At 41.7% G+C, this 27523-nt stretch overlaps 1 protein-coding gene across 2 annotated transcripts in view; it reads right to left on the reverse strand.

Annotated features, from left to right (window-relative positions):
• The window catches only part of cntln (centlein, centrosomal protein), an 89041-nt gene that overhangs the window by 44337 nt on the left and 17181 nt on the right, over positions 1 to 27523 (reverse strand). For both annotated transcript variants that reach the window (XM_039612962.1, XM_031752301.2), the window contains exons 10-13: positions 19720 to 19854; positions 14849 to 14968; positions 12060 to 12181; positions 7882 to 7998 (exon numbers count right to left, since the gene is read on the reverse strand). In XM_039612962.1, the coding sequence (XP_039468896.1) occupies positions 7882 to 7998; positions 12060 to 12181; positions 14849 to 14968; positions 19720 to 19854 (494 nt within the window). The remainder of the gene's footprint in view (positions 1 to 7881; positions 7999 to 12059; positions 12182 to 14848; positions 14969 to 19719; positions 19855 to 27523) is intronic.

Here is a 27523-nt window from a genome sequence, read left to right on the forward strand (position 1 = left end):
GAAAGTACAGTGTGTAGCTGTGTGTGTTTGTGTGTATCACAGCAGACAAACAGACTGTAAAGTGTGCCCAATTACCTCTCTGCAATTAGCTTGATTCCTGCTAAAGGCTAATTATGTGGAGCCATGCTCTAGACTTTGCACTTTCAAGTTATTATTAGGACCCCAACTGAAGTCTACTGAGGATACACACAAACCCACTGAGACAACCACACCTGAAACACACACCTAATTTCCCTCCCCTCTGCTCCACGGAGTCAAAGAGAAACATTAGAAACAAGCTCCTACTATAGTGGCATTCTTCCCTCAGTTAACCTCATTACAAAGGCAGGTCTTCCTCCTGGCTGATTCTTAAGGCTTGTGGTAAGCTGAGCAAGCATGTTCCATTATGAAGCATTTGAGTAGTAAAAGGGCATTTGTGGTAAGGGTGAATTATGATGTGCATAATGCCAATTAACACAAACTCGGCACCTGTTTCAACCAATCTAATTTTGCTACACCAACCAAGAGATTCTTCCAGACATATGGCAAGAAAATTACATGGGAGAAGTTATCGGCATAGCAAAGGGATGGGAAGTAATTAGCATTTTAGTCCACACAGTCCAGCAGAGAGGCATAGTCTAATGGCTGACCACAGCCTAAATAAGTACACAAATGACTCTCCCAAAGGGAGTGAGGAAGCAGATGGATATGTGTCGCTCTTCTATAGATTTTCCTCCATAAATGAACTCCAGTCGATGAAGCAGAGGCACTGCCTTATGTGTCCAGGCTGTTAATGGGACAAATGAGCTGAAATATGCAGCATGTGAAAGGAGCCTGCTCCATCTCATGTTTCTTTTTTATGCCTGTTTGGATGCTGATGGTATTGATGCTCAACCAAAGCTCATATGTAAAACTTTCAGTTTTGCTGAAGGATAAGCATAGTTTCTTAGATGAAGAAGAGATTGGATTGCAAATGGAGTTCATTGGCCAGGGGACTGCAGTTTCACAGCATAACATCCTGTAGATGGAAGACTACTGCAACTTGTACTCAGTAACAGTTGTGGCAGACTCTGCTCATATCTATAAGAGATAGGAAATTAACAGAGCTAGGGTTGGTACAACAGCAGTAACACAAATTTGGTAAGGTAATTTTCCCGAAGAAAATGTACGGCAACCGCGCAACCCGCCCAAAACATTTAAACACCTTTGGTTCACTGGTGCATTTGCATTTTAGAATTGATCGCTATGCTATTTGTTACATTTGTTTCAGTTTTAAAGTTAAATGTTAAATTATCTTTAGTCCCACAAGTTTTCTGTTTTCTTACTTTGTGTGTAGAACAAATTTTTTTCAGTTTTTACAACCTCTCTCTTTTCTTAGTGAAATAAAAATGTCAAAACTGTGATTTCAAATTAGGATGAACTCCAACTCCTTGAGTGAGTAATCAGATAAATAGAGGCGAAGTATTTTCAGTCTACTGAAGATATGGTCATAAAAAAAAGAGCAGCGTCAAGAATTTAAAATAAATATTGAGGCAACATCATATAGTTGTGGCACAAGGAGCTATGTTTTAGATGTGCATCACACTACACCTGCACCTGAAACAAAATACTTTCACCATCTTTTCCCTATGTTGCACTACCTCCAGTAACGTGAAATTTATTTGAAATGAAGCCATGATTTCCTGTCATATGCTACATATTGCTAAGGAGAAAATGTTCTCTAAAGCTGCACCTCCTACAGAGTACTTTGAGTCTTTTTTTTTAATCAGGATGATAAATCCAAATGAAGCTAGCCGGACAATTTTCAATTCCCTCTCAACTTGCCGCTTCACCTAAGGTAAAAGAAAAAAAAAAAACACTCAGCAGGCATAAAAGCAAAAGAAGTTTCTTGGCAGAAACTAAACTAAAGGCAACAGACAGGTGTTATGTTTGCTAATGATGTGGTCTACAATGTAAGTCTATGTCTCACGCCGCTCTTTTGGCCCCGTTTTAAAACACATTTTCGCGCTCATGCTGTGCTGGTACTTCAGCCACGAGCTATCCACTCCATGTCATTTGATCTCATCTCTACATGTGCTGCGCTGAAAACAGCTTAGAGCACAAACTGCCAGCGTTCCTCCACAAGGGTGTACAACACAACGCATCATTCGCAGCCATTGTGATTTCACACGCCAGCCTCCTCTTGGTTTCTTGCTCGGCACAGAGCGGGGAACAGGGTGAGAAAGTGAAAACACCACTGGCATTTTCATCACTGGGGAAAGATTCTTGTTTTTGGGGTGTGTGGGGAGATTTCCCCCATGGTTAAACTCGGACTAGAAGGCTGTTTGTTCATGGAGGGAGTTTCAGCGGATAAGCCACTGCTGTCAGCAGAAACGGTGACTGGTGGAGTTCACGTTCCTCTGTGATCTACTTTTAGCTGTGGGCAATGCAGCGGCAGCAGCAGCAGCGAATCTCGAAGAGGTTGGTACTGCTGCCATAGGCCAATCATGTGAGAGGTAAATGGGGATTTGTGTTACAACCACAACCTAGGATGTCCGCTTTACTCATGGTTTAAGAGGCTTGTTGATGCCGTTAGGTATCCTAAAATGAAATCAAACAATATCATAATGGTGTATTTTTTTTTAACATGGGAATGAGAAGGCCTGTCCATTAAAACCTTTTTAAATTTGACAAAAAAAAGACACATACTGTTTTCTACTGTAAGTATGAATAGTGTTTGTGAGTACATACTTTGTGTTCTAATGTTGTCTCGATAAGATCAGATAAGATGACCCACTAAAGCCTGCAACATAATTACCAGCTAAGTGTAAAGATGGCTTTTTTTTTTTGCCATAGTAACTGACTTGCCAAATAATTAATGAGGGAAAACCTTAGTTGTCTGATTTAGGAAAATGCATATAACATTCTGTTTGTGTGTCTGTTTGTGTGAACAAATGTGTCCCTCCTCCAACTAAGCCCTGGTCCGGGAGGCAAAAGACTCTCATTACTTCTAATACCTTTTAGCAAATCAAGATGAAACGAAAAGAAATAGAGGAATATGAGGGTAAACTTTATTAAACTTAATTAGAGTCAACGTCGCTTATTGGGGAGGTTCATGTCCATAATGGTCACTCTCTACTGAGGAGCACTGCAAATGATCTCAAAGGCTTTTTCCCCAGTAATCGCTAGCTAATTTATGCTTTGATGTCGTCTGAGTATAGCATCTTAAGTCTGAGGGTGCACTGCATGTGTTTATTCTGTTTATGGAGCCTAAATAATTCCTGCCTCTTTTTACCAACAGACCTTTAACAACAATTAACAAGCACGGACATGGAGCGCCGCAGACAGATGCATAATGAGGCAGATAAAATGATCCCAATGCGAATTTTCTAGCACACCCTGCCCACAGTTGCTTTCCAGCTATGTACCAACACCAGTAGGAAATCGTCCTTGGTGCCAGTTAGTTTATTTGTCTTATTATTTTTTGTCTTATTGTGTTATTTTTGTTTAAAAAATATAGAGAAAGGTAAGAGATACTCTAAATGGGTTTAAATGCTGAATGTTTACATTGCCCTTTATACTGATCTTCATCTGGTTATGATGAAATTATTACATAAAGGAGTTTGTATGAAACCTTGTATCGATGAACAGCAAAAACCATGAAAGTGGTCCCTAATGATGAACCGTTAACATAAACCTTATGGAAATATTTAAACTTCCTGATAAAACTCCCTTTTATCAGGAAGAAACCTCAAGAACCCCAGACGGCCCTCCCTGAGCCCGGCCATCTGCCTGGACCAGTTTGGGATGAGGGGAGGAGGACAACATTAGGTCAACTGTCTCCTCCAAAACTGCTATTTTTAACACACTCAATGTTTCCCATAAAAAAAATTAATTTATCCATCTCTTCATCCATTTATCATGATTGTGGGGAGCCAGAACCCAAGATCTTCTTGTTGTAATGTGACACTACACCACCACGCTGCCCAAACAATTGTTTCAGACAAAAAAAAACCCCCCACAGCTGTGATCTAGCATCAATTCAGAAATGTTATTGAGATCCAAGAAGGACTATGTCATATCATACTGACTGCGATAACACAAATATAAATGTTTTTATGTTATATAAAAATATCTTATCATGCTATTATTGCTCGCAACAGCGTGCCTTTATGTTCCCTAGTGTGTGCAACAAGGACATGAGCCCAGGCATGTCTAAGAGCAAGAGTCAGGTGTCAGCCTCTGATGACCATTTAGTGCCTAAAAAGGAAGTTACTTTAACAACCTCTGGCAAAGCACAGCACTCTGCAAAATATGCAAGTAAACTGTCCCCACTAAAGGTGAAAACAACATGTGTTTCACCACTTGAGGCAAAAAACAGACCATTGAGTAAAATCAGGTTATAAAGGAGGAGGAACAACTAGCTGGTGATGTGTGACCCAAATGGAAACAAATGGCTCAAATGAGCATTGCTGGAGCACTGGCTGTCCATATGACAGGGAAAGCAAACAGTGGATGGGAAAGCAAGGTTTAAAGCAGTGGCTATACTATAATTTTACTTTAAATTTAAAGCTTTTATGTTGATATTTGACTTTTGCTGTATCACTGGATATAATATTGTGCCACTACTATTGAACTATAATGCTGCTGTTGGAATCTTGTTTCAATAGATTTAGAGTTCCAATTAGGAAGTGCATTATCGAAGACTGTGGTGCATTTGAAAAGAAGGATTTATAAATGCTCCTTTCAAGCATCAACAAAACACTGAGTTATTTTTCTTTTCTTTCCAATTTTCTTCAAATATTGTGATATAATTTTGAGCCCATATTACCCATCCCTACAGAAAAGTGGAAAACTAAAGAAATTCACTGTGTGACTGTAGTGACTGTTGAAGCAGTATCTGTAAAAACTAGCAGCTAATATTGGAAGGCTAATGACACAACTGCATAGATGGGTTGTGATGAAATGCAAAATAACCATGATAGAGCAGAGCTCAGCAGGAATATAGCCTAATACTGAGAGGCATTAAACAGAAAGAGCAGCTAAAAAAAATCTGTTCGTGTTTTGAGATAAGTGATTAGGGGAGATAAAATAAAGAGGAGATCGAGATGCTCTGCGTCCTCCCAGTGCTGGCAACACTGCCAGCTGTAAGGAACCGCACAAGCTGAGCTGTGCCAAATGCAACATGGCATATCACATCACTAAAGAGGAAATGGCCTTTAGAAAATTACAATTAGAAAAATGGACCACCACATTTTAATTTCCCCCAGGGATATGCTTTCCATCCTTTTTTCCTCCACCATATGCTTATGATCTAAACTTAGTCCCACATAAAACAATTTGCATTTTAAACTTACATCTCAGGAAATACACAACTTTTGTTACTCTTTTAATGCTACACCAAAAGTGGTGTCACCAAATCTGGCACGCCACCTGTGAGAAATTCAAGTGTGGAGACGCGCATTAAATACTTTAAGTCAGCATTTAATATGTTGACTTGGTGATACTTTCTAATATTTTGTAAATCATTGCATCGTGTAAAATTTTAAAGTTGCTTGGAATGCATCTTCATGACCTAACATCAGTGACCAACTTCACTAATGTTTTGTCTGTGCAGAAGCAAAGGTATTAGCAAGTGCTTCATTCATCATTTATACAGCATTACTTCTCCTTAGTATGCCATTTATAAATACAGATATATTATTATGTCTATGTCTATAATTATGATTATTACTACCATTAATATAGTAGCAATAATAGTGATACAGTAGTGATAGCTGTACATGGGGTAACAGTAAAAGATGGATAAATATATTTGAATTTATAAATGACATTCTAAAGAGGAGTAATGCTATATAAATGATTAATTAAGCACTTCTTAATAAGGAACTGAGACCTTACTAATGCATAACTGTGTGACATTATTATAAAGTGCTGCCAATTTACAGACCTGATTAATATTCATACAGACTTGAGCCTAAAATAATACTCATTCAAGAGCATTTCAAAACTCAACAAATTAGTATTAGTAGCGTGTGCTGCCCAAAGAGACCTTTATTAATGTTACATGAAAAAGTCATCCTTCCTGCAAGTTCATGCAATAGGTGTTTGCTATGATTTTCAAGTAAAAGTTGTCAAATAATAAGTAATTTGTTGCCTAATTCATCCTTAAATTAAACCGCAGGGAGCCGGCAAATCAGCGAACAAAACAGAACAGACCTGTTTCACCTTCCTCCTCACCCTGCTATTCAAGTGCTTAGATTACAGGGGGCTGGTTTTGATAACCCTCTCTTAGTGCTTTAGGGACCCACTGTGCATAAGTTATCAGAGCAATATTCATTGTGGGAAATGGTCATTTGGGCCTCAAGACAGTGCTTTAAATGTGCTGTTTTTGGAGAAGGTGAAAGAAGGCATCTGTGAATGATATCATGACAATGAGGAAACCAAATGAAAGACAAATGGAGTTTATACAGAGACTCTCCTCTAAACCAACCACTAGCTATTTAAAGCTTAATAAGGGCCTTTATTTAGCCCCAAGTTTTTAGCTGTTATGAGATAACAATGATACATTAACGTCTAGTTAACATTTACCTGACAGAACTGTTATGAACACATTTATTATAATACTAGTCAGTGAAAAGCAATTTTTCGCTCTTTGCCCCAAGTCTTTCCTGGCATTTGCTTTAGGGTAACGGGACCATCTTTAAATAGTTGCACTAGGATGGACTCATTCAACCGAAATTTGCATTGTGAGTTGCAGGGAAGTAAAGCTTTTTGGTTAAGCTGGCTTTGTTTATAGTCCCAAACTCTTTTCCCTCCTGCTAATTCTCACAACAGGTACGAAAGGAGGAGCAGAATAAAAATGGGAAAAGGCACAGAGAACCTGCTGAGCTGTACGTGTGTGAAGATGCGTGCCCTGGAATTGAGAGGTTTTGTTTCTAAAGTGCAAGTTAAAAACATCTCAGCCAAGTTTACTTTCCACAAGCGACCGTCGTGAGGTCGCATGTGAGGGCCGGGAAAGGAGGAAATGAGGTGGAGTGCTGGTCAGGGGCACATGAAGGGGATCAACACCAACCCCTAAGGACGAGGCAGTTACACAGCCAGGAAGGAGGCCAGCAGCTCTCCATCCCTTGTGGTTTTCCTTGCAGGTCAGTTCCGAGGAACCTGCATGTTCACTGCGGTCTGTTCACTCCCACACGCCCCGCCTCTATATCATATTGTGCTCGGGTCTGCTCAGTTCTAGTCGTGGCCAGGCAGGCAGGCAGGCGGACGGACATCCCTTAACAGGCAGCATCAGCGGCACTAGGGCTGCTAGCCTGTAATTAGCTCGGACAGCTCAGGCTTGGAGAGAGCCAGCCGGGCTATATCATAATGAGCTCAGCTGGGATTAGGAGGACAGGGCAGGGGGGTGAGCAGAGGGGAAAGCAATGAAGGGGGTGGTGGTGGTGGGGAAGTACTAGAATTCTGGCCTCAGCCTACTGCAGCATCACAGAAGGCCGGAGGGAGACAACTGGGAAGACAAGTAGGAAGAGGGTAAGGGGAGGTTACCGAGGCACGAGATAGAGAAGGGAAGAGGTGAGCAGAGGTGAAGGCTAGGGAAGACTGGAGAGAGGTAGACCGTGGCTTTAGGCCAAGCTTTGTGTAGCACTGCAGAGGGTCAGTGTTAGTGGTACGGTTACAGGGGCTTCTCTAGATCAAACAAGACAATGGCTACACTACATCCAGAGACAGACTAAAGACAAAAGAAGGAGCAAAGAGAAGACGTAACAAAGAAGTAACATGAAATGAAAAGCATCTCTCAAGTAACTTCAAGCTGGGAGTGTCAGTACCTAAACTCTAGGTGCACATGTGAGCTAACAAGTCCACCGCAACTTAAAGACTGGAAGTTTTCTGGCAGGGAATTTTTTAATGCAGGCAACTTACTTTTCAATAGAGAGTTTTCTGGTGAGGTTTTTCAAGTAGGCCAGTTCATTCCATACAGCATCACTGTCCTCTTGCCGCAGCTGCCACGGCGCTGCACGCTGTATCCTTCCACCTGGCCTACACACACAACAAAAGAAGACAAAAGTGCAGTTGTATAGACAAGCGAAACTGAAAAACACAGGCTCACTTGGCACACATACAGACATAAGGAAAGTAAACCTACTAACAAGGGAAAATTGTTGGTACTATACATCACCTTGCTGCCTCTGGCCAATTCACTCTGGGTAACAAGGCCCCTTAGTGTTGCTGTGTTTTTGTTATTCAGCCATCTTTAGCAGTATTCAAATGAGCAGCCTTGACTTTGACATTTCAGTGGCAAATCATGTACCGACGTATGCATGTTTGTTAAAGCCCAGGGCACTGCCCGTGTGGCAGGGCAGTGGAGCATTCCCTGTGTGCCATGCAAATGTAAATAATGGCAAAAACACACTCGCAAACGAGGTCATTCAAATGTCTACACCTCACTTATGAATACTTAATGACACTTTGTGCTCAGTAGCTGCCGCCTCCATTGAACTTCCCATTTCAAATCACACACACACACACACACACACACCATCGCCACTGCCCCCAACTGCATCCCTGCACACATCCAACTCATCAATCAGCCAGAGCCCAACACATTCAATTCCAATTAGCCTTTCATTTGCAAACTAAAACAGGTTTTAGTGAGAAATCCACAGATTGCAAAAGAAGCAGATGAGAAGAGAATACCGTTTTTGTCACGCACACAGACACACCGACTTCTCATTTTCACTCGATCAATGTGGCAGGGGTGTGGAAATGGATTGTGAGGGTCGCTGTTGCGGAGGGGTCCTTTTCCCATGGTCATTATTGGCTATCTAGATGCCGCCCGCTACGCTAATACTAGTTAAACCCTGGTGTCTGGGAGTTAGCAGCTACCGAGGAATGGCAAATGTTTTCATTTAATACTGCTAATGCCCCCGTGAGCAATTTGAAGCCCTTCTTTAGAGTGTAGTTGTGTGGCCGTACATGCGTGCTATGGGAGCAGTGTGTTAGCTTCCCAGTGTGTAAAGCTATTTAATACATAATCTTACTGTACTCTGTAGGCACAGAGACTGACATTTCTCTGAAAGCACACAATGAATGAAGCCAAACCTACATTAAAAGTGCCTGGAGTAAGTACAAGATCTTTTACCCACAGCTCTTTCAGTTCTCTCTGTGCAATTTCAGGTTTGCAGTGTATCATCTGCATTACTTAAGAAAGGTGCAAGAAGCTTTATTAAGTCATGGTAAAGCTTTATACATTTTAATTTGTTTACAGTGGGCCTAAAAGCTGTTGAACATGGAGCCATGAGAGAGCCATCTTCTTCAGGCCTCAGTGCATCCTCCCTTATGGTATCCTTGTTTCCATTATTAAGCAGGAGGAAACAGAGAGAACTTTTCCACGCTGCTGCGGCTAATTGCTCTGAATCAGGGGGAATCTGTTTATGGGCGCAACTTTGATCAGAGTACGGATGCTTTAATAACCTTTAATTTTATTTGCTCACCCCCATCATCCCCAGTCTGATTAAAAAACGTTTTCCCTTCTCTAATATAAATAAGAAGTTGGGTTTTCTCTCTCTCTCTTCTTCACACCATTTTGGGAAAATATGGTGTAGTAATGGTGAATGGCAGGGTGATTTCACTGGGACTGGCCAACTGCACATGGCCTGCATACCGATCAGCCGATGGACTGTTCTTCTGATTTACGATTGGTTGGTAGTTCTATTTTGGGCGGGACTGGTTAACAGACACATTGCTTGCTGACATCTTTCGGCAGCTGATCGCGCACAAACCAATCGTCTAGTCAATAATTTGCTGGGCAATGCTGGAGACTGACGTAAGAAAAACTTTTGAACATAACTGGAATTTTGATAAAGATCAGACCACATTCTCTGAGAAAAAACTGAAAAATTCTGGTAATTCCAGTGAGTTTACAAATTTTTCTTGCCTATGTAGCTTTGTCATAGATAGGTATGGGACATTCTTTTATTCTTGCTTCATCAGTAAAGCAGCTAAATAGTCTAGAGCTGATTTCATGTGTGGCATTTGTATTCGGATGCTGTTTTTGGTGGACATAAAACATGTGGCCCAAGCCCCTGAAGTAAATGAAATATGCCATTAGGCTGGAAGTTTATTAGATATACATTGGAGAGATAGCAAAAACATTATTGTTGCTACATCGACACTTTGGTATATCTTTAAAAAAACAAAACAAAAAAACGACGAGTGCAGGATTCCTTTCTATACTAAAGAAAACCCTTCACAGCATTCAGCCACATGAGAAACACTCTAAAGCAGGTGAGCATATTCTTGAAAAATTTAACATTAAGAGAAAACTTCACAAGAGCAAATACAAAGGGTTCACCACAAGGTGCAAAACACTCATCAGCCTCAAGGATAAAATTGCTAGAATAGGAATAGACTTTGACACAGGATATCTGAAACACGCCAGATCACTACTCAACACAGCACTTTTGAAACTACCTTTACCAGACGGTCATTTTGAAAAACGAAATATAATAAAAAATTGTGACACTGTCTAAACATTTCTAAACCTGACAGACGCGGCAAATAAGTATATGTATTTGTACAGGCAGGTGAAGAGAGATGTACTTACCCATTTATCGTTTGGTCACGAACACAAAGGGGATCAAACTGACCCCCCTGCATCTTTCCAAAAAGCCAACAACGCAGCATGGAAGCTGTTGGGACATCCCTAACAAGCTCGAAATGCAATGAGAGTCAACGCCTATCCCCGCTGACTTGTTAGGCCCCTGATTTCCTAGCACTAATGGGAGTATTTAAGTCATTTTCTATTGTCTCTCATTCAGGCGGGCATTACCCCAGTGGGCTTAACAGCTATTTAAGGATGTGGCCTAATGCCAAATGAATGCCAAGACCATAACATTGAGTGACTGGTTGGTGCCAAGGAAGACTGAAAAGGGCAAAGCTGCCTATTGCATCAATTTCATGTCAAATCACTCATGAAACACAGATACACTGACACTGATAGACCAAAATCTAACATTAGGCTTTCTATACTGAACTAAAGCCCTGTTTGTATTATTGAAGGAACATGCATTCTTTCTTTTAACAAAAATCAATGTTACCATTCAGAGTATTTCATTCATAACAGCGAAACGTTGCTGAGGCTCTCTCTACATGGCCGTCTTTGTTCCCACTGTCTCAGACACATGCTGCTGAGCCGCGCTGAGCTAACATGAGCCGAGTCGAGCCTAGGGCTGAACATGCTCTCTCGCTCACTCCACTTTCACACGGGCTCACATTGCACTGCTGTTTTCTTTAATTAACCCAGAGAGAAAACAGCTGACGGGGTCAACACCTCGCTCCCGCACGGCCACCACATATATGCACCTTTAGCTACTCTCTGAATGGTCTCAATGACGCTGGTGGAGAAAAGAAAGAGACAGCAAAGTGGGAAAAGACTAGTGGAGACAACACAAAGAACAAGAGCCGTATGTTAATGACATTTTCCAGCACATTTTCCACTTTGTGTAAAAAATCCTGTGGTTTTTGCTGAAGATAGCAGCTCGAAACAGGAAATGGCCCTCATCCCTCCTCCCTCTTTCAGCCTTCCTCCACAGGCCTTCTCAAACACCTTGCACCCCCAGGACCAGACACCTCCAGCCTCTGGCTCTCACATCTTAATGAACGCTGAGGGAGAAGAGACGAAGAGCACATACACTTGGCACAAAACGGGCCAAATTGACTGGGCTTAAAACCTCTGAGCTTTTCAAAGGCGAAAAAAGAGGAATTTCTCCCACTCTCCCAAATCCAGAACTCAGGTCTTGTCAGACAACATGTGGAGCGCAATGGGGCCCTAAGACTATTTGTGAGTGGTTTCAGGGGGTTGTAGTGTTTCACAGGGCTTTTAACATAAGGCAAGGTGAGTTATATGCTTTGAAGTGTCTCTCACTCACTGCTGCGTAGTGAAACTGGAGGTTATCCCAGTTGCTTTGTGTATGCACAGGTTTTATTTTATGAAGATGTGGGTTCTGTATATTTTGATCTTTCACCATTCATTTGCAGTTACAATTTCCCGTGAGATAAGAGTTTGTTATGAAATGTTAAACAGTAAAGTGTGTACTCACATGTTATTTGATTTCTCCATCTCTTTCAGCTGATCTCTGACTGCCTTGTAGTTGGTCTGAATCAAACGCAGGCGATCACAACGTTTATCGTGAGCTCTCCTCAGCTCTTCATTTTCCTCCGTCTGTAAAGCACGATGGCAACATTCCGTCGTGAGTTGGGTAACTCAAATCAAAGTTAGCAGAAGAAGGGAATCCGCTTCAATTGCACTGATACAGCAGTATAGGCATGAAATATAAGAAACCAACATATTTAAGCTGCCTTGCAGCTGAAAAATCTCGGCTTAACAGAAAGCAGCCGGTCCAGATTCATTCCACTTTCCTTGTTTCTCCCAGACAAATGCTTCCACTCTTTCTGGTCAACTGACGCATCATTAAAATGAGGCGTTTACATGACAAGTCGCTGGTGCCACTGTACACTAAACAGGCCTGCACACTCACACACGCTCACGTTAACCAGCAAAGAAACAAACTCACTGGAGTTACCAGCTGATGACAACCGTGTGTTGTGATATGGGGTTGTAGTGGTGGGTTTGTTGCTGTTGACAGCTATTAAAACAGTGCGAGATTGGGCTCCTGCTTTAAAGAAGGAGTTAAGAGAAGACAACATATAGATTTTTCTTGTCAGGGGCATCCCTCCTCCCTCATCACATTGACCTTAACAGGGAGGGCGATGGAGAAAATTCTTTCAACAGGCAGGACAAACAGAGGTGGAAAGAGAGTAAGGAAAGAGAGACAGTGAGCTCATGGAAGTAGAGAAAAGAGAAAGACAGAGAACGGAGAAATTAGAACGGGAGGGAAAAAAGAGAGAGAGAGAGAAAGAGAGAGGGGGGAGGAAAAGGAAAAGTGAAAGGAAGGGTGCAGGACAGGTTTCTGCTTGAGTGGCCAAGGCTAGGGAGAGTTGTCGAGCGCTTTCTGAAGGGAAGGAGCTTGTTTACTGCTGATATGACACGGCTACCCTGCAGAGAGGGAAATGCGAGCCCTCGGCCCTGTTATTATTAACAAGGACAAAGAGAACAGAGAGAGAGAGGGAGAGAGCGCACACAAATATGCGCTGGACACACAATGTGTGTGCACACACGCGCACTGCACATCCACACTGCCGATGTGACAAGTATGGATTTTCCCTAGTGCGGATTATTCACTGAGGACATCTGCAAGACATCCTCAGCCCTTTCGAGCAGCCCCCGACCTCTCAAAAACAGGGCTTTAATGAAAGGGGCCAGACCAGAGCAGTGTTAACTGGTGGAACTAGAGGCTGAGGGGGGACACAGAGGAGTTGTGGCTGACTGATGGAGGGGCGGCGGGGGGGTGGGATGGTGCAAGTGGCAGGGCATTAGCCACATCATGGCTTCCCAGGCTCCTTATAGAGGTTCCCCCTGGGCAGACCAGATCTGGTCATCAGGCCACAGACCCTTGCCCACCGATCAATACGCCCCCACTCAGTCAGCGAACACATGTGTGGACGTTCTCAAGCTGAAAAATAATTACACAGCAACAGCTACTTTTTACTTCAAAGTGTGAAGTAGAAAAAAAGGAGGCCGTTATTAAGAGAATTGTTTGTTTGCTGTTCGCAGCTAAGGTCAACATGTCAATGGTATGGCTGCCGTACCCAATTTGAAAAGCATTCTGTTGGAAAGGACTGGAAAGCTGCACAGCAGCGAACTGAACCAAGCAAAGTACTGTACAGTAAGAGGCTGAAGGTAAGGTCTCAAGTGCAACTGATAGAGGGCATTTTGCTTATTTCCAGAAACAAGCAAAGGACAAAAACCACTAAATCATGCCTTGAACAAATGCCCTCATTAATGTAGTCACGTTTTTCCGTGCATACCTTTGCTAAATGCCCCTCAAACAGCAGACAAGTAAATGGCACCATTAACTAAGACAGTCATGCGTGTTGTCTGAATCTATGTTGAGCATTACTGTCGAGGTGTCTGCCAGTGATGTAATTCAGACACTTCAGATCTGACAAGGAAATGGTGCCTAATGTGTTCCTGGGATTGTGTTCAAAGGGAGATGACCTTTGGATAATCACTCACTCGTTGGTCAGCTGCGAAGATAGAGAGATTTTTTTTTTAAAGGCAGTGAGCTTTAGGGGAAAGTGCAACACAAGGGTGAAAATTAACTCTTTTTTTTTTTGCTTGCAGTCAGTCGGAGACACTGAAAACAACACGAGGACGAAGAATAGTCTGAGAAGAACATCACAGAGCATGTGAAGGTTAAAAGACCAATAAAGCTGATTCGTTTAAGGATTAAAAAAAAGAAAAATGGCTGCATCCGCTTTCACCAGAGCGGCTTCTCTCCTGCTGCTTCACTGCCTACGCACACTCTGCTTGTGTGTGCGCCCATGTACGTATGTATGTGTGAAAGACACCGTAAGAGAAGGTCACGGAGGAGGCAGTGGCAGCAGTACTGCAATTGAACCACTGTTAGTTTTTTGCAGACCTCTATATAAACCAGTAGCTGATAGCAGCAATCATATATAAGTTAGTGGCCACAGCAACAAGCAGCTCCTTCAAACTGATACTAACAGATGACACCAAAATATACCTACAACAAATGTGCTGTTTCAAGCAAACAAGTCCTTTGGGTAGTTCAATGTCACTTTGAGAAACACTGTCATGCAGGGATACACAGACAAAAGATGCAAAAAAAGACGAAGAAAATAAAGTTCGACCATAAAGAATGAGAGCGAGAACTGTACACTAAACTTGGGGATAAATAAACTGTTCTAAGAGGGGTGGAAAAGATTAAGACATTACATTTATTTGTATACATTAGCAAGTAATTACCTTCAATTGCAGCAGCTCCTCGAGGTCTTGAATCCTATCTTCTGCCTCTTTTCTCCTCTCACTTCCGAACCCGACGCTGCCAGCTGGAGACAGGGACCTGGACCGCTGCACTGGTGCACCCTGGGAAGGGTAAGCAAAGAAGCACTGGGGTGGGAGCTTGAACACACTTCACTTACACCGACAGGCACAAACACATGCAGCAATTAACATCTGTAGAAACACTGAGTGAATGCCAATAATGGAATTATCTATGTTCACTCCACTCCCCTCTCACCTTGAGTAAAACATGAGCATTGTCTTCCTTGGTACACACATATGCACACAAAAACAAACACGCTGCCAGAGGAATAAAGCAAGCTCGAGCAGCAGTCCACAGAAGCTGAAGGGAGGAGGTTCACTCTTGTGTGTGTGTGTGTTTGGAAGCAGGAGTTGCAAGCTGAGAGCAGCAAAGGTTTCTCCCTGCGACTGGCTAATGAGTATGTTCATTTCCATTTACATTGTTTCTTTGACAATAATGATGTCCCATTAGGGGAGACTAAAGGGGCTATAGATTCCAGAATGTGCTGGGCTTCATTACAAGAGGTGGTCAGGGAGGCCGCTCTAATTGCTCTGCTAGGGGCCTCCAGGTTACACTTGATAGGACAACTGGAAGAGCCGCCGATTAGGAGGGGGGTGCAGTTTGCTTGCCAGCCTCTTCTGTAGAAATAAATAAAGAAATGGAGAAGTGCTGGGGCCGCGCTGTAGAAAAGCAGTGGGAACAATATGCTAGTGGAATATGAATATGAAAGGATAGGAGGCCCCCCTGTAGCGCCGGGCAGGGCTGACCAGATGGCAGGCTAAAATATGCAATGCGACTAAACGCACAACAGTCCTTGGGTAGAGGAAGATGAGCAGTACAGGAGGAGGAGGTGGTGCTGAAGTGGTGAGGTTAATGAGAGGATAGCGGATCAGTAAAAGCCTAACCCCCCACCATCCAAAAAATATGTATTTTGATTGCTGTTGACAAGCTCTCTTGCCTATTAAAGTCATTAAGATTTCAGCCTTTTCTGATATTGCAACACCTGTTGTTACGGCTGAAACAAGAAAATATCTCATGCCCTAGTGTCCTAAGCAAAATCATACACTAATCAAGCACTGAGGGAACCAAACACATCTTGGTGCTTGACTGGTGGGGATTTATGCTTCAGTGGGAAACTGCAAACTCCCGCTGAAACCCACAACCTCCTGGTGTAACCTCCTTAGAAATGTAACTACAAGTCATCTTGACGCAGCGCGCAACTACTGTGATTGGCCTGTTCAGTACCACTGATTCCTCCTGTGCATTTCTGACTACTTTATCGCTGCAGTTTTTGAATATATGAGCAAGAGATCAACAATTGTCTCAGTGTGAGGAATAATAAACATAGTATCAATATAAGGACTCAAAAATGTCAGCAAATTCCTGGAGGGACATGGTACATTCTGACAGCTGTTTTTAAAAAGTCACAACATTTTATTTGTTTCAAATATAAATGCTGGCAATGATGTCTGCCCCTTACGTAGGTTACGTCAAAGATTCCCTGCAGAAGCCTAAATCACACCTCACTCTGTCAGCACAACAAATAGCGCAACTTGTACATCTGCTCACAAAGCAGCTTGGCAAACTTGAAAATATCACTGCCTCAAAACGCTCCACTCTCAAAAGTGAGCGAAAAAAATATTTTTGCATGATAATTCATAACACATGATTGAACGTTGTTACATGGCAACATGAAACACATGAAAACAACGGATTTTGCTTTCTTTGCATTGCTCCTCATGAATCCCTTGTGTGTGGGTCTGAAACTCAAATCCTTCACATGAGGGCGAACTTCACTGGTAAAAGAGAAAACTACTATTTAGAGGGACACTAACAGACAGCAGTTATTGTTCACTGAATAGCAACTGCTGCAAAATGCTAATTGACATGGTTAAAAGAATGGGATTAGACATTAAGACATTTTTTTATTGTAACTTAAAAAACACATTTGTCACTTAATTAGTTATAATGCATTTCCTCTAGTTTTAATATCACAGGATGTGTATTTAAAACAGAACATCTGCTTGTGACATTAATATATACACTATGTACGTGTGCTGGGAAATGTGCTCTGAGGCTACAGTTGACTCCAGTGACCTGGCGGCCAGGTTTTGCTAACATGCCTGCATGGGTGCCAACCATGTGTTCTAACTCAGCCTTAATGACTCTATGCAACTAATTAGCAGATTGATCTGCATATTCCTGATGAGTGGCAGGCCAACTGGCTTAGTCTGTCTGTACAAGGGGGAAACACAGATTCCAAAAGGGGAATCCAAACCAACTCAAAGTCCTAAACCTAAAAGTAAAGATGAGCAATTATAAAGTGCATGACATACTGCAGACAAACTCTAAACCGGGCTTCAGGTAGAAATATAAATTGTGAATGATATTTACTACTTAACCTGATGACAGTAATTATTAATGAAGGTGAGAACCACGTGAGACAAACTGCTGCGTGCTTGTCTAAAGTCCACGGTAAATTAATAAAATGGTGACACTGACTAATGACTGACATTTTGGTGCAGATGTTCTCTCTGGTCCAGTTGGACGCCTGACTGCTGCTGGACCCGAAGACGCATGAATGCCCTTTATTTGTGTGGGAAGCTCTGTGTTGCGGCATTGATGTTAATGTTCCACAATACAGGCCTGAAGGATAAAAAGCAGAGAACACGAGACACAGAAGGCTGTCCTCGCCATTTACCTCAGCTCGGCAGCTGTCTGGTGGTCATGGCCTGACCTGTGTATAACACCCTGTAATGGCTTTGTAAACATGAGAGCGCAATGCAGAAGGAGGGACAGAGGGCATATAGTAAGAAGGAAATGAGGGAAAAGGCCTGTAACTTAAAAATCGGATTTACTGAGGAATCAGCAGAGGAAAGAATCATTTCACTGAGTGCCCGCCTCCCTTCACCTCTCCTCCACTTTCTATCTGACAGAGACACTGAGTCACAGTCATCAATGGGTTTCTTTATGATTGCACCAGCCTGTCATGAGTGCATCTGGAGAGTAATTAAATGTGTTCACGTTCCCTGATGACTATACATACAAATGAGCACTGTTACTAAGCAAACTTTTGAAAAAATGCACAAGATTTAGCTCAAACTTGAAGTAAATCATGCTGAAAAATGGTCCACTCTGTATAATGTTAGAAAGTCACAGTGTTGTTTCTAATAAAAACTCTAAGCAGTTTGGAACTTGAAAATACAATTTTTCATGAGGTCTTTCAAATCTAATTTTCCACATCAAAGTAAACTTTCTTCACTCAAATCATGTGACACACACACACACACACACACACACACACCAAGTCTCTCAAGTTCCTTGAGACATAGTTTTTTGTTGTTGTTTTAAACGGCTAATATTATTATAACACTTACTGCATGCACCCAACACAGTCAGACATGCACTACTCTGCACTGTTTATAGACGCAGCCAATAATCCCACTTCACTGTGGGCATTGAGTAAAAGAGCAGAAATCTGATTCCAAGGGGGAAACAGTATGCTGAACAGAAGACTCGTCTCATCAGCTGCTGACCTTCCAGTTTGTTATTCCAGTTTAAATGGAGTGGTATGAATCGTAATGAGGCATAAAAAGTTTATAGTTTTTTTGGAGCATCATCGTGCTTCTAGAAATTATTCAAGATTTACAGTAAGGCTGGACATGTTTTATGAAGTTTACATGTTTAAAAGTAATAACCTGAGTTTTTACAGCTACTGGCTGAGAGACATGAACATGCCACTGTGTTACGTGAAAGAATGCCACTTTAAAGATGCCACTTTGTAGTCGCCACTCAGAAAATAAAACGCATCAATCTTAAATTTCATTCAGTTAAATAATAACTTCATTTCATTTAAAGGAGTTAGTTCAATTTAAAGCTCTCCATCTTTCATCTGACATCTGTTTCTGTAAATGTTGGCGCGGCAGCTCTAATATGATCATGTGCCTGCATTAAAATCTCATTTGTAAACATATGTATAGCACGCAGTAAATGCGTGGTCAGGGGCAGTGACAGGTGGGATTGCATTTATAATAAATGAAAAGCCAAGCTGACTTTTACTGAAACTGATGACAAATGCCCCGATTTCCATTCAGTAGATCTCATTATGATTCACGTTATTAGTCAGTATAATAGAATATCAAAAAAAGTATTTACACACTGATTTTGGATATCAGCAGCAGGATCGACATTGGCGCATGTTTTTGATAATAAATTATAGGTGGATAATAGAACGATTATGTGTTTGCGAGTTGTGTGTCCTAAGGCAAGCATAAAGGAAGCTCATCAAATGTCAATACTATTTATTTATTTTGCACGGTATAATTACATTACACGAATAGACTGCCAGAACAGAAGCGCTTCGATTTAAGATACAATGAGGACAGCGGCTTAAATCAAACAACGTGTCTTCGGGCCAGCTTTAGAGTGAGTGAGGCCATCTAGAAACATGTCCTGCCAAACTTATGAGTTGAATACTGAGAAGATCAAAAGCTTCTTTCTTGTTCATAATGTACTGCTGAAGCGGTAAATTAGCCAGTGCCTGAGCCCAAGGCATGCGTGAAACCAGCAGCACACGCCGGCTTGGTCACAGTAGGAGGGGCATCTGTGTGTGTGTGTTGGGAAGTTCAGGACAAAGGTTGGCAGGGGCTGGGTCTGATAAATCATATGATTCTAGAAAGACAGTTTCCTTTATATCCCTTCTCTGTGGCTTTGATCTAATCTGAACAAAACGGTAATGGATAAGTGTGGGTTTGTTAGCTGCTCATCCACGTGTTGGCTTTGACATAATTACCAGTAGCACGTTCTGACCTACCTGTTGTCTTCTGATGGAACTGGCAGATCTCTGATGGAAAGTACTACCCTCTGGCCTGGGATATGAACCTCGAGTAGAGGCCTGGTCAGGGCTAGACTTCTGGGCTGCCGCATCAACCTGCTCTGACACCAGCGCCTGTGAGAAAAGAGATGGCGCATATGTTGGTGCTTGAAAGGCTGAAAAGAGACGACTGAGACAGGCTGATAGAAAATAGAGCATGGTTTGGTGACAGCTGTTAATTTGTCATGTTTATGTCAGAAAATTAGGAATATTATCCACGTTATTCCTCAAATTTGAGTATTTCAACTGTAACAAACACACCCACTGGCCACTTCACCATATTTGCTTGTCAATGCAAATATCTAAGCAGCCCATTACATGGTAGCAGCTCAATTCAATCAGGCACGTACACGTACTCAAGACAACATGCTAAAGTTCAAACCGAACATCAGAATGAAGAAAAAAGGTGACAGAAGTGACTTTGAATGTCACAAGGTGGCAGACATGCTAGTTTGAGTATTTCAGAATCTGATGATCTACAAGGATCTGGCTGCTCAACCATCTCTAGGGGTTAGAGAAAACAGTCCAAAAATGAGAACATATCCACTACGCAGGAGTTATCTGGGCAAAAAGCACTAGAGAAGAACAGAAAGACTACTTCAAGTTTATAAGAAAGCAATTTAATTACCCACCTTATAATCAATTAGATTAAAAACAAGGTATACAGAAGAGCACCTCTGAATGTACAACATGACAAACCTTGAAGGAGATGGGATACCACACTGGGTACAACTTGTGTCAGCTAAGAACAGAAAACACAGAATACCACTCGCATGGACTCCACAAAACTGCCAATAGAAGACTGGAAAAACATTGCCTGGTCTGATGGGTCTTGATTTCTACTGTGACACTGGGATGGTAGGGCCAGAATTCCGCATAAGTAACATCAAAGCATCGATCCATCCTGCCTTGTATCAATGTTTCAGGCTAGTAGTGGGATGTGGTGAAATGGGAGACTCACATCAAAGATGTGCAGCAACTGTGTGATGCTCTCATGTCAATATGGACCAAAGTTTCAGACAAATATCAAAATATCAGCACCTTATACAATTAATGCAATAAAGAATTAAGGCAGTTCTGAAGGATAAAGAGGATCCAACACATACTAGCAAGGTGTACCTAATAAAATGGATATGTTCTCTTTAAATTAACAGCAAGCTATTAATGAACCAATATCAGGCTAATGTATTTTTTTTTATTGCTTAATTCAGTTTAAAGTTTGCTTAAGCTTAACCAAAGCAGTCTGCCTTTAATTCTTTCCACTGTACACAATACTTTTTTTAAAATAATGTTTTAAATCTTTAATCTTCTTTGTGTACTTACAGCAGTCATGTACTGCATTGCGTTACAAACGTGATAACAGTTTGCCCCCATTCACATGGGTCTTAATAGAGTTGTACGAGCAGCACGCTGAGTGAAAAACCACAATCATGCCACAGACATAAATGGCCTGTATTTATATAGCGCTTTTCTAGTCCCTAAGGACCCCAAAGCGCTTTACACAACCAGTCATCCACCCATTCACACACCCATTCACACACTGGTGATGGCAAGCTACGTTGTAGCCACAGCCACCCTGGGGCGCACTGACAGAGGCGAGGCTGCCGGACACTGGCGCCACCGGGCCCTCTGACCACCACCAGTAGGCAACGGGTGAAGTATTTTTCCTTTTGACTGAATCTATGGTGGTCAAGATTAATTAAAGGGAAGATGAAAATATTACACTTTGGCATCTTGTCTCAACTGTCAAGTAGCATGCTCTCTAAATCAACTAAAACGTAATTCTTGCTTGCAGTTAACATTCAAAGTATGTCCACCATGTAGTTAAAAAGATTGGCAACTTTAGTTCACTGCAGTCAACACCCAGATATCTCATCTAGTCAAGAGATAATTAACTAGCATCTCCACTATTTTGGAAAAAAGTGTATAATGAGACACTTTAAGACAAAGCATTAACACAATCAAGACTAACCAGAGGGGGTTTCTGTATGTACAGGGCAACAACTGTCACCTTCAAACTGCCCATGTCACTCAAACTTTAATCTCTACACTTTAGCTACTGTTGTGTTGTTATGCTGTGTGTGCGTTTCTGTGCAAAGATATTATAGCTTTAAGGACAGCATGACTTTTAATCCACTGCCAAAAGGCCACGTGCCGTATACACAGTTTTTATAAAGCCAGACAAGCCCTTTTATAGTTCAAAAACTCATCCACATACCTCTTGACTGCATCACCTGCACATATTCACGCCTTTTCTTAAATCGTTAATAAAAAAAAGTGTGAAACTAAAGAGAAAAAAAGCCTCACCTGCTGCTATCAACAACACTTTGACTCAACACATCAAATTGAAGCTCTTTGACAAACAAAGGCCTTCACCACCGTGTTGTACTGGGAGGCCAAGTTGTGAAGAAAACCACACAGGATGTCATCACCTTTTTTCCAACAAGTCCTGATTGCATTATCAGAAACCTGGCATCTGGGCGTGACCTTGTTAACTGCCAGGGTAATCAACTTTAACCAAAGGGGAGGAGAGGGGATGATAAATTATTAGTGAGGAAGATTTTGTTCATGTTTTATTAAATTGGCCTGTCAAAGGGGGTTGGTCAAATTATCTGGGGCCTCGTTTATTGGAGGCCGGCCATATTGGCGCATCTGTTACAATTATTTATAATTTCCAGGCAGGCAGGAGGATGGAGTGCGTTTTTCGGCATCAGCCACATAAAGCAATTTAGAAATTAACTGATGCGGGAGCGTCTGACTTTTCTTCCTCGCGAATTCTCTCTCGTCGCCCTCCTGATTTTCATCCAGCGGAAAACAGAAAAGCCGGGAAGCCGTTAAAAGAGCAACAATATATATAAACGGGAAAAAAAGACAAACAGATTACACGTAGCTTAGAGTAAACATAGAGACGGCGCGGGAGCATGAGATTGAAAGAGAAGAAGAGAGCATGCAGGTGTGGTGAAAAAAAAGGAAAAGAGCAAGAGATTGGGAGGAGGCTGAGGGAGGGAGGGGAGGAGGAAAAAAAGAGAGAGAAAAGCCGGTCTTGGTAATTACTGAACACGATTAGGTTCTTGGGGGAACTTGTCTGGCACTGGCGGCCCTCACATGTGAGGATGCGGCAGGCAGGACCATATGGAGCGAGGCTTGTGATTGTGCTCCCTGAAGCTCGTGACCCGTCTGCTGCCGAGCCCTTGAGCTGAATGTGAAATGAGACTTGCCAGGCCTAATGTTCTACACATGCACCATTTATGCCACAAAACAAATCTGATCACTGTTAATTATGGAGTAGCTATAATCAGGAGGGGCTCCCCACCCACACACACACCCAAAGCCACTCACTGCATGGATACACAAACGCATGCTCACACAATCGCATTCGAATAGATCTGTGGAACGACAGCATATGTGAAAGTGATTGGATAGGCCTGAGAAGTGAGGACTTTAAGCAGCGCACTCTCAGGCCTGGTGCACTTTGTATTCAAGATGGTGAGTCTTCAAAGAGCATGTGTCTTTGTGCATAGATGGATGAGTGTGTGTTTTAACTGGCAGCGCAGTGGAGGGGGACTTAATAGAAGGACGGCACACAGTGAGTAGGAAGTAGGTGCGTGTATGTTTTCGGAGTGTGTACCCAGCCCTGAGTCCTCCCACACAGTCTGTTTGACCCGGGTGTATGTGCTAGAACGAGTGAGTGTATGTCTCTGCAGCGGCACATGGCTGTGCTTCATTAATGAGGCGAGCTGTGCTACACAGAGTTTCTCATCTAATGAGAGCAGTTGAGCTTGTAAAACACACCACTGGCATCTATGTCATTAGTATGTCTCTGGTCCTGGACGTGGGCCAGCTCCAAACACTCACCCACCCACTCACACGCACACACACAAAACACATGTTGACAACAATATTTACTACTAATACACACCCAAAACTCAAACTCATGTAGGCAATACTATTTAGTGATAATACAACATTAGCACAGCACACATAACATTAGTCACTGACAAAAAATGCATTTTAAGCATTTTAGTTAAAGGAGGGGCATTCGTCTTAATGGCTCAGTCACACTAGAGTAAAAATAGGACAGCAACTCCTTGCGCCTAGGAAAAATCGGTGGTTGCCCGGTAAAGCAGTGAATTGTTTTTGCTGTCTTAGACTGATTGAAAGTTGTTGCGGTGACCAACTGGTTGCCCATAAGCTGAGGCTGTTCTAAGTAGTTAAAGTAAAGTAGTAAAGTAGACATATATTCACAGATTTAATCCCAATTAATCACTGTATTGTCACAGATTGCATATAATTGCCCACTTGACTCCATTTAATTGCACACTGATAGCAGGCTGATTCTGCCTCATTGTCTATGGCACCAAAATCGCTTTGAAGACTCCAACTGACTGCAAGTGGTGATAGATCTAGTGCCTGCCTTGAAGCAACCATTTCAAAGGCAACAAGATTGCAAGTTCATTGCAATAATTGTGGTCACAATATGGTCTCCGGTCACCGTTTTCCTCATTGTGACTGTGGCATGAATGAAAACAAGGCCTGTGCTTTCAATCACATATTTGCCAGAGTACAATGATGAACATTCAAAGCTAAATTCATATATGTGCTTATTTCCTCTCTGCTTTTTTTAATTGAACTTAATTTTATGCTTATTAGGGTTAGCAATATCGTAGCAATTTGTTACTACCGTGATACCTTCCCGACAATAGCAATGCTATCATTATAGAGTAGTTTTGATACTCACTTACACATTTCTTTATTGCATTCATGTTAGAATGCAATGTAAAGCTAGACGATCAGGACGTCATGCCATCTACAGCCTGACATGGAGATGTTTGCATCACTTTATAAACCTGCTTTTTGATTTGCTTTACCCTGCATTTTTCACATCACCACAATTCAGTTACCTTTAGTTCAGTTTACCATCTTTCATTTGGGAAATGCCACAATTGACTTAAATATTGATAATATATTGCAAAACACTTCTTATGTGATGCAATATAGTACTAATATTTGGCAGTCCTTAATCCTTGTGCTATTTTACAGAGCACTACAAAATTTAAGAAATTAAAAACCCAAGGTCTGCAAAGTGCTTAAAAATACAGAAATAAAAATTACAATACTGAGACAAGCTGGACAACATACTAAACTCATCCTCATGCCTTTTTGAGTGTCTATTCAACTTCTAGCTGAAACCTGATTTCATATTTCTTTGTGGCATTATGTTTTCACCCTTTTCAGCCGACGACTGCCATTAATGATGATGATGATGATCAAAAGAAATGCCTCACCAAAGCCAAAGGTGACCTGACAAAAACGGTGGGTGTATAAATTTATGCACGTGTGAGCATCTCACTAGCACTTTAATTACACATCTAAAAGCGTTTAAATTAGCCAACATTAATAAAAACCCAGGAGCAGATGTTAAAAAATGATCTCAGCAAGATAAGGGAGATGCAACGTGTGGGGTTCATTCGGTTTATTAAAAAAAAACAGGGGGGGGAAGGCCCGGTCATGTCTCTAAATGTTATTTCTGTGCTTCAGGCTTAGTATGAGACCTTACTGCATTTCATGTATCATTATAATAAAGCTGCATTCAAATGTCTATGGACATAATTTAAAGAAAAAAAGAGGTTTTATGTTAACATTATTGCTGTCCTATTGAGATAATGAGACAAACCAAAGCAAACAAAAAGAAAAAAAAACAAACCTTTTTTTTTTTAAATAGGCCATTAAAAAAAGTTTCAGTAAACATTTGAAAAGACACAGGTGCTTCTTCCCATTATATTTAGACCAAACTTTTCTGGATTGAATGTGAATGCCTAATTTTCTCTTTCCAATGTTGATGAGAGAGTAACCACTGCTTTGAATGACTGCCCACATAATTAACAACTTACCACTCATTTACTGCGGTGATGATTCCAGAAAGCCTGAGGTCTGCTGTGGATTCTAATGTTGGTCTTTAATCACAGCTCGGCTCTGATAGTAGCCAAACTCTAACTAAACTACAGTAAATACAAACGATGCAGTTAAACGCTTCTGAATAATGAAATGTTCAGACTAGCTAGTTTTCTGTCTGCTAATGAGGGAGCCTGCTTTGCATCTAGATTGCGATGGTGACCACCCAACCTGGCAACCCAAGCCTCCCTAACCTGGCAATTTCACAGCAGCTCGTTGTGCATGGGGGTCATCCAGGTGCCTGATGATCAGCCAGGCCCTAAAGCTAGAAGATCAGGGCGTCGGGCCATCTACAGCCTGACGTGGAGATGTTTGCACCACTTTATAAACTCAAACACAGGCAAATACCCACACACTGGACAACTACCTAAGCACAGGAGCAATTAGCTGACTTTTGATGTACTAAAAAATGGTGACAATCTATCTAATCTATCTACATACAGAGACAGACTGATAGATATTGTATTTATATTTTAATTTGTGAATAAATAACAAAAATAGATTTAACAGATAATGAATGAGCATAAACTGATGTAGAAGGTGACATTATTCAAGTAGAAACCAGCCTGATTAAAATCAGTTGAGCTGTGTGGTCACGCCACACACTGCCCACATTTGAGCCTTTGTAAAGTCTTGTTCAGCTTCCTGTAAAGAGTTAACTTTGCATAAGACAAGCGAGAACGCACAATCTCGGTGCGCAGCATGGAAATGTAACACACAATAGGTGTTATTCCTCTCACCCCAACCCCTCCTTTATCCCCGCCCCCACCAAAAACCACTGCGGGTGGGGTGTTCAAAGCCGTCGCTCCGGTCCATATTCAAATGAGCGCTGTGTCTCCCCCCCTGTGCTCCTGTTGCGATCAGCACTTTGATCACCTCCAATAGTAACTTCCACCAAAACATTTAAAATTAAAATCAAATCTGCCTTAACAACCCGAGCATTTGAATTTAACAGGTGTTCGGGAGGAAGTTGTTACAGAATTTGCGATTATGTGCTCGGATACACACACACACACACCTTCAGTCAAACACACAACTATGAAGACACGGACGTACCCACACGTACGCACAACCTGTCAGTGAAATTAGAGAGTGGGAAATAGAAAACCCTCCTGACTGAGCGCTATACCTTGGGATACCTGATCTGTTCACTTTGATGTCAGTGGGTAAGAAAGTTAAAAAAACAAATCAGCCAGACAGCAGCTACATGTGTTCGGTAAACAAAAGTTATCATTTATTCTTAGCTTTGGTTATATACATGATTTTTTTCTAATTATGTCCCAGCCCTGAAAATTGTGTGAGCTGATTTTTCACTCTGAGAGACAAGAAAACACATGCAAACATATATCAATAAGTCACATTAAAACTATCTGCCTTAAAATGGTGCATGACAAAAAAAATTAAAAGCCCCCCAAAAACATCTGCATAAATACCCAGAATTTCCCAGCAGCACACCGCATTGTAACGAGATGATCGATGTTATTCACTTCACCGGCCAGTGGTTTTAATGTTGTGGCCAGTCAGTGTATGTGCCCACACTACACACACAGAGCACTAACTGCATCTACTCTAAATGTAGTATTAATTACTGTGGGAACACTACAGTACTGTATTTAATTACTGACTAAATGATCCATTTATATTTTACCGCTGGTTAAATTAAGAGGGTTAAGTGAGACAGGTTCATTGTAACTCACTTAACATTTGAACTGATATCTTCTAACTTGTACAGTCTGGGAGCAGCACTTTCAGAAAATCAGCCAATCAAATTAACGAATTAAACGCTGCGGAG

This window comes from Oreochromis aureus, linkage group 6 (assembly GCF_013358895.1).
Source record: "Oreochromis aureus strain Israel breed Guangdong linkage group 6, ZZ_aureus, whole genome shotgun sequence".
NCBI classification, from domain to species: Eukaryota; Metazoa; Chordata; class Actinopteri; order Cichliformes; family Cichlidae; genus Oreochromis; species Oreochromis aureus.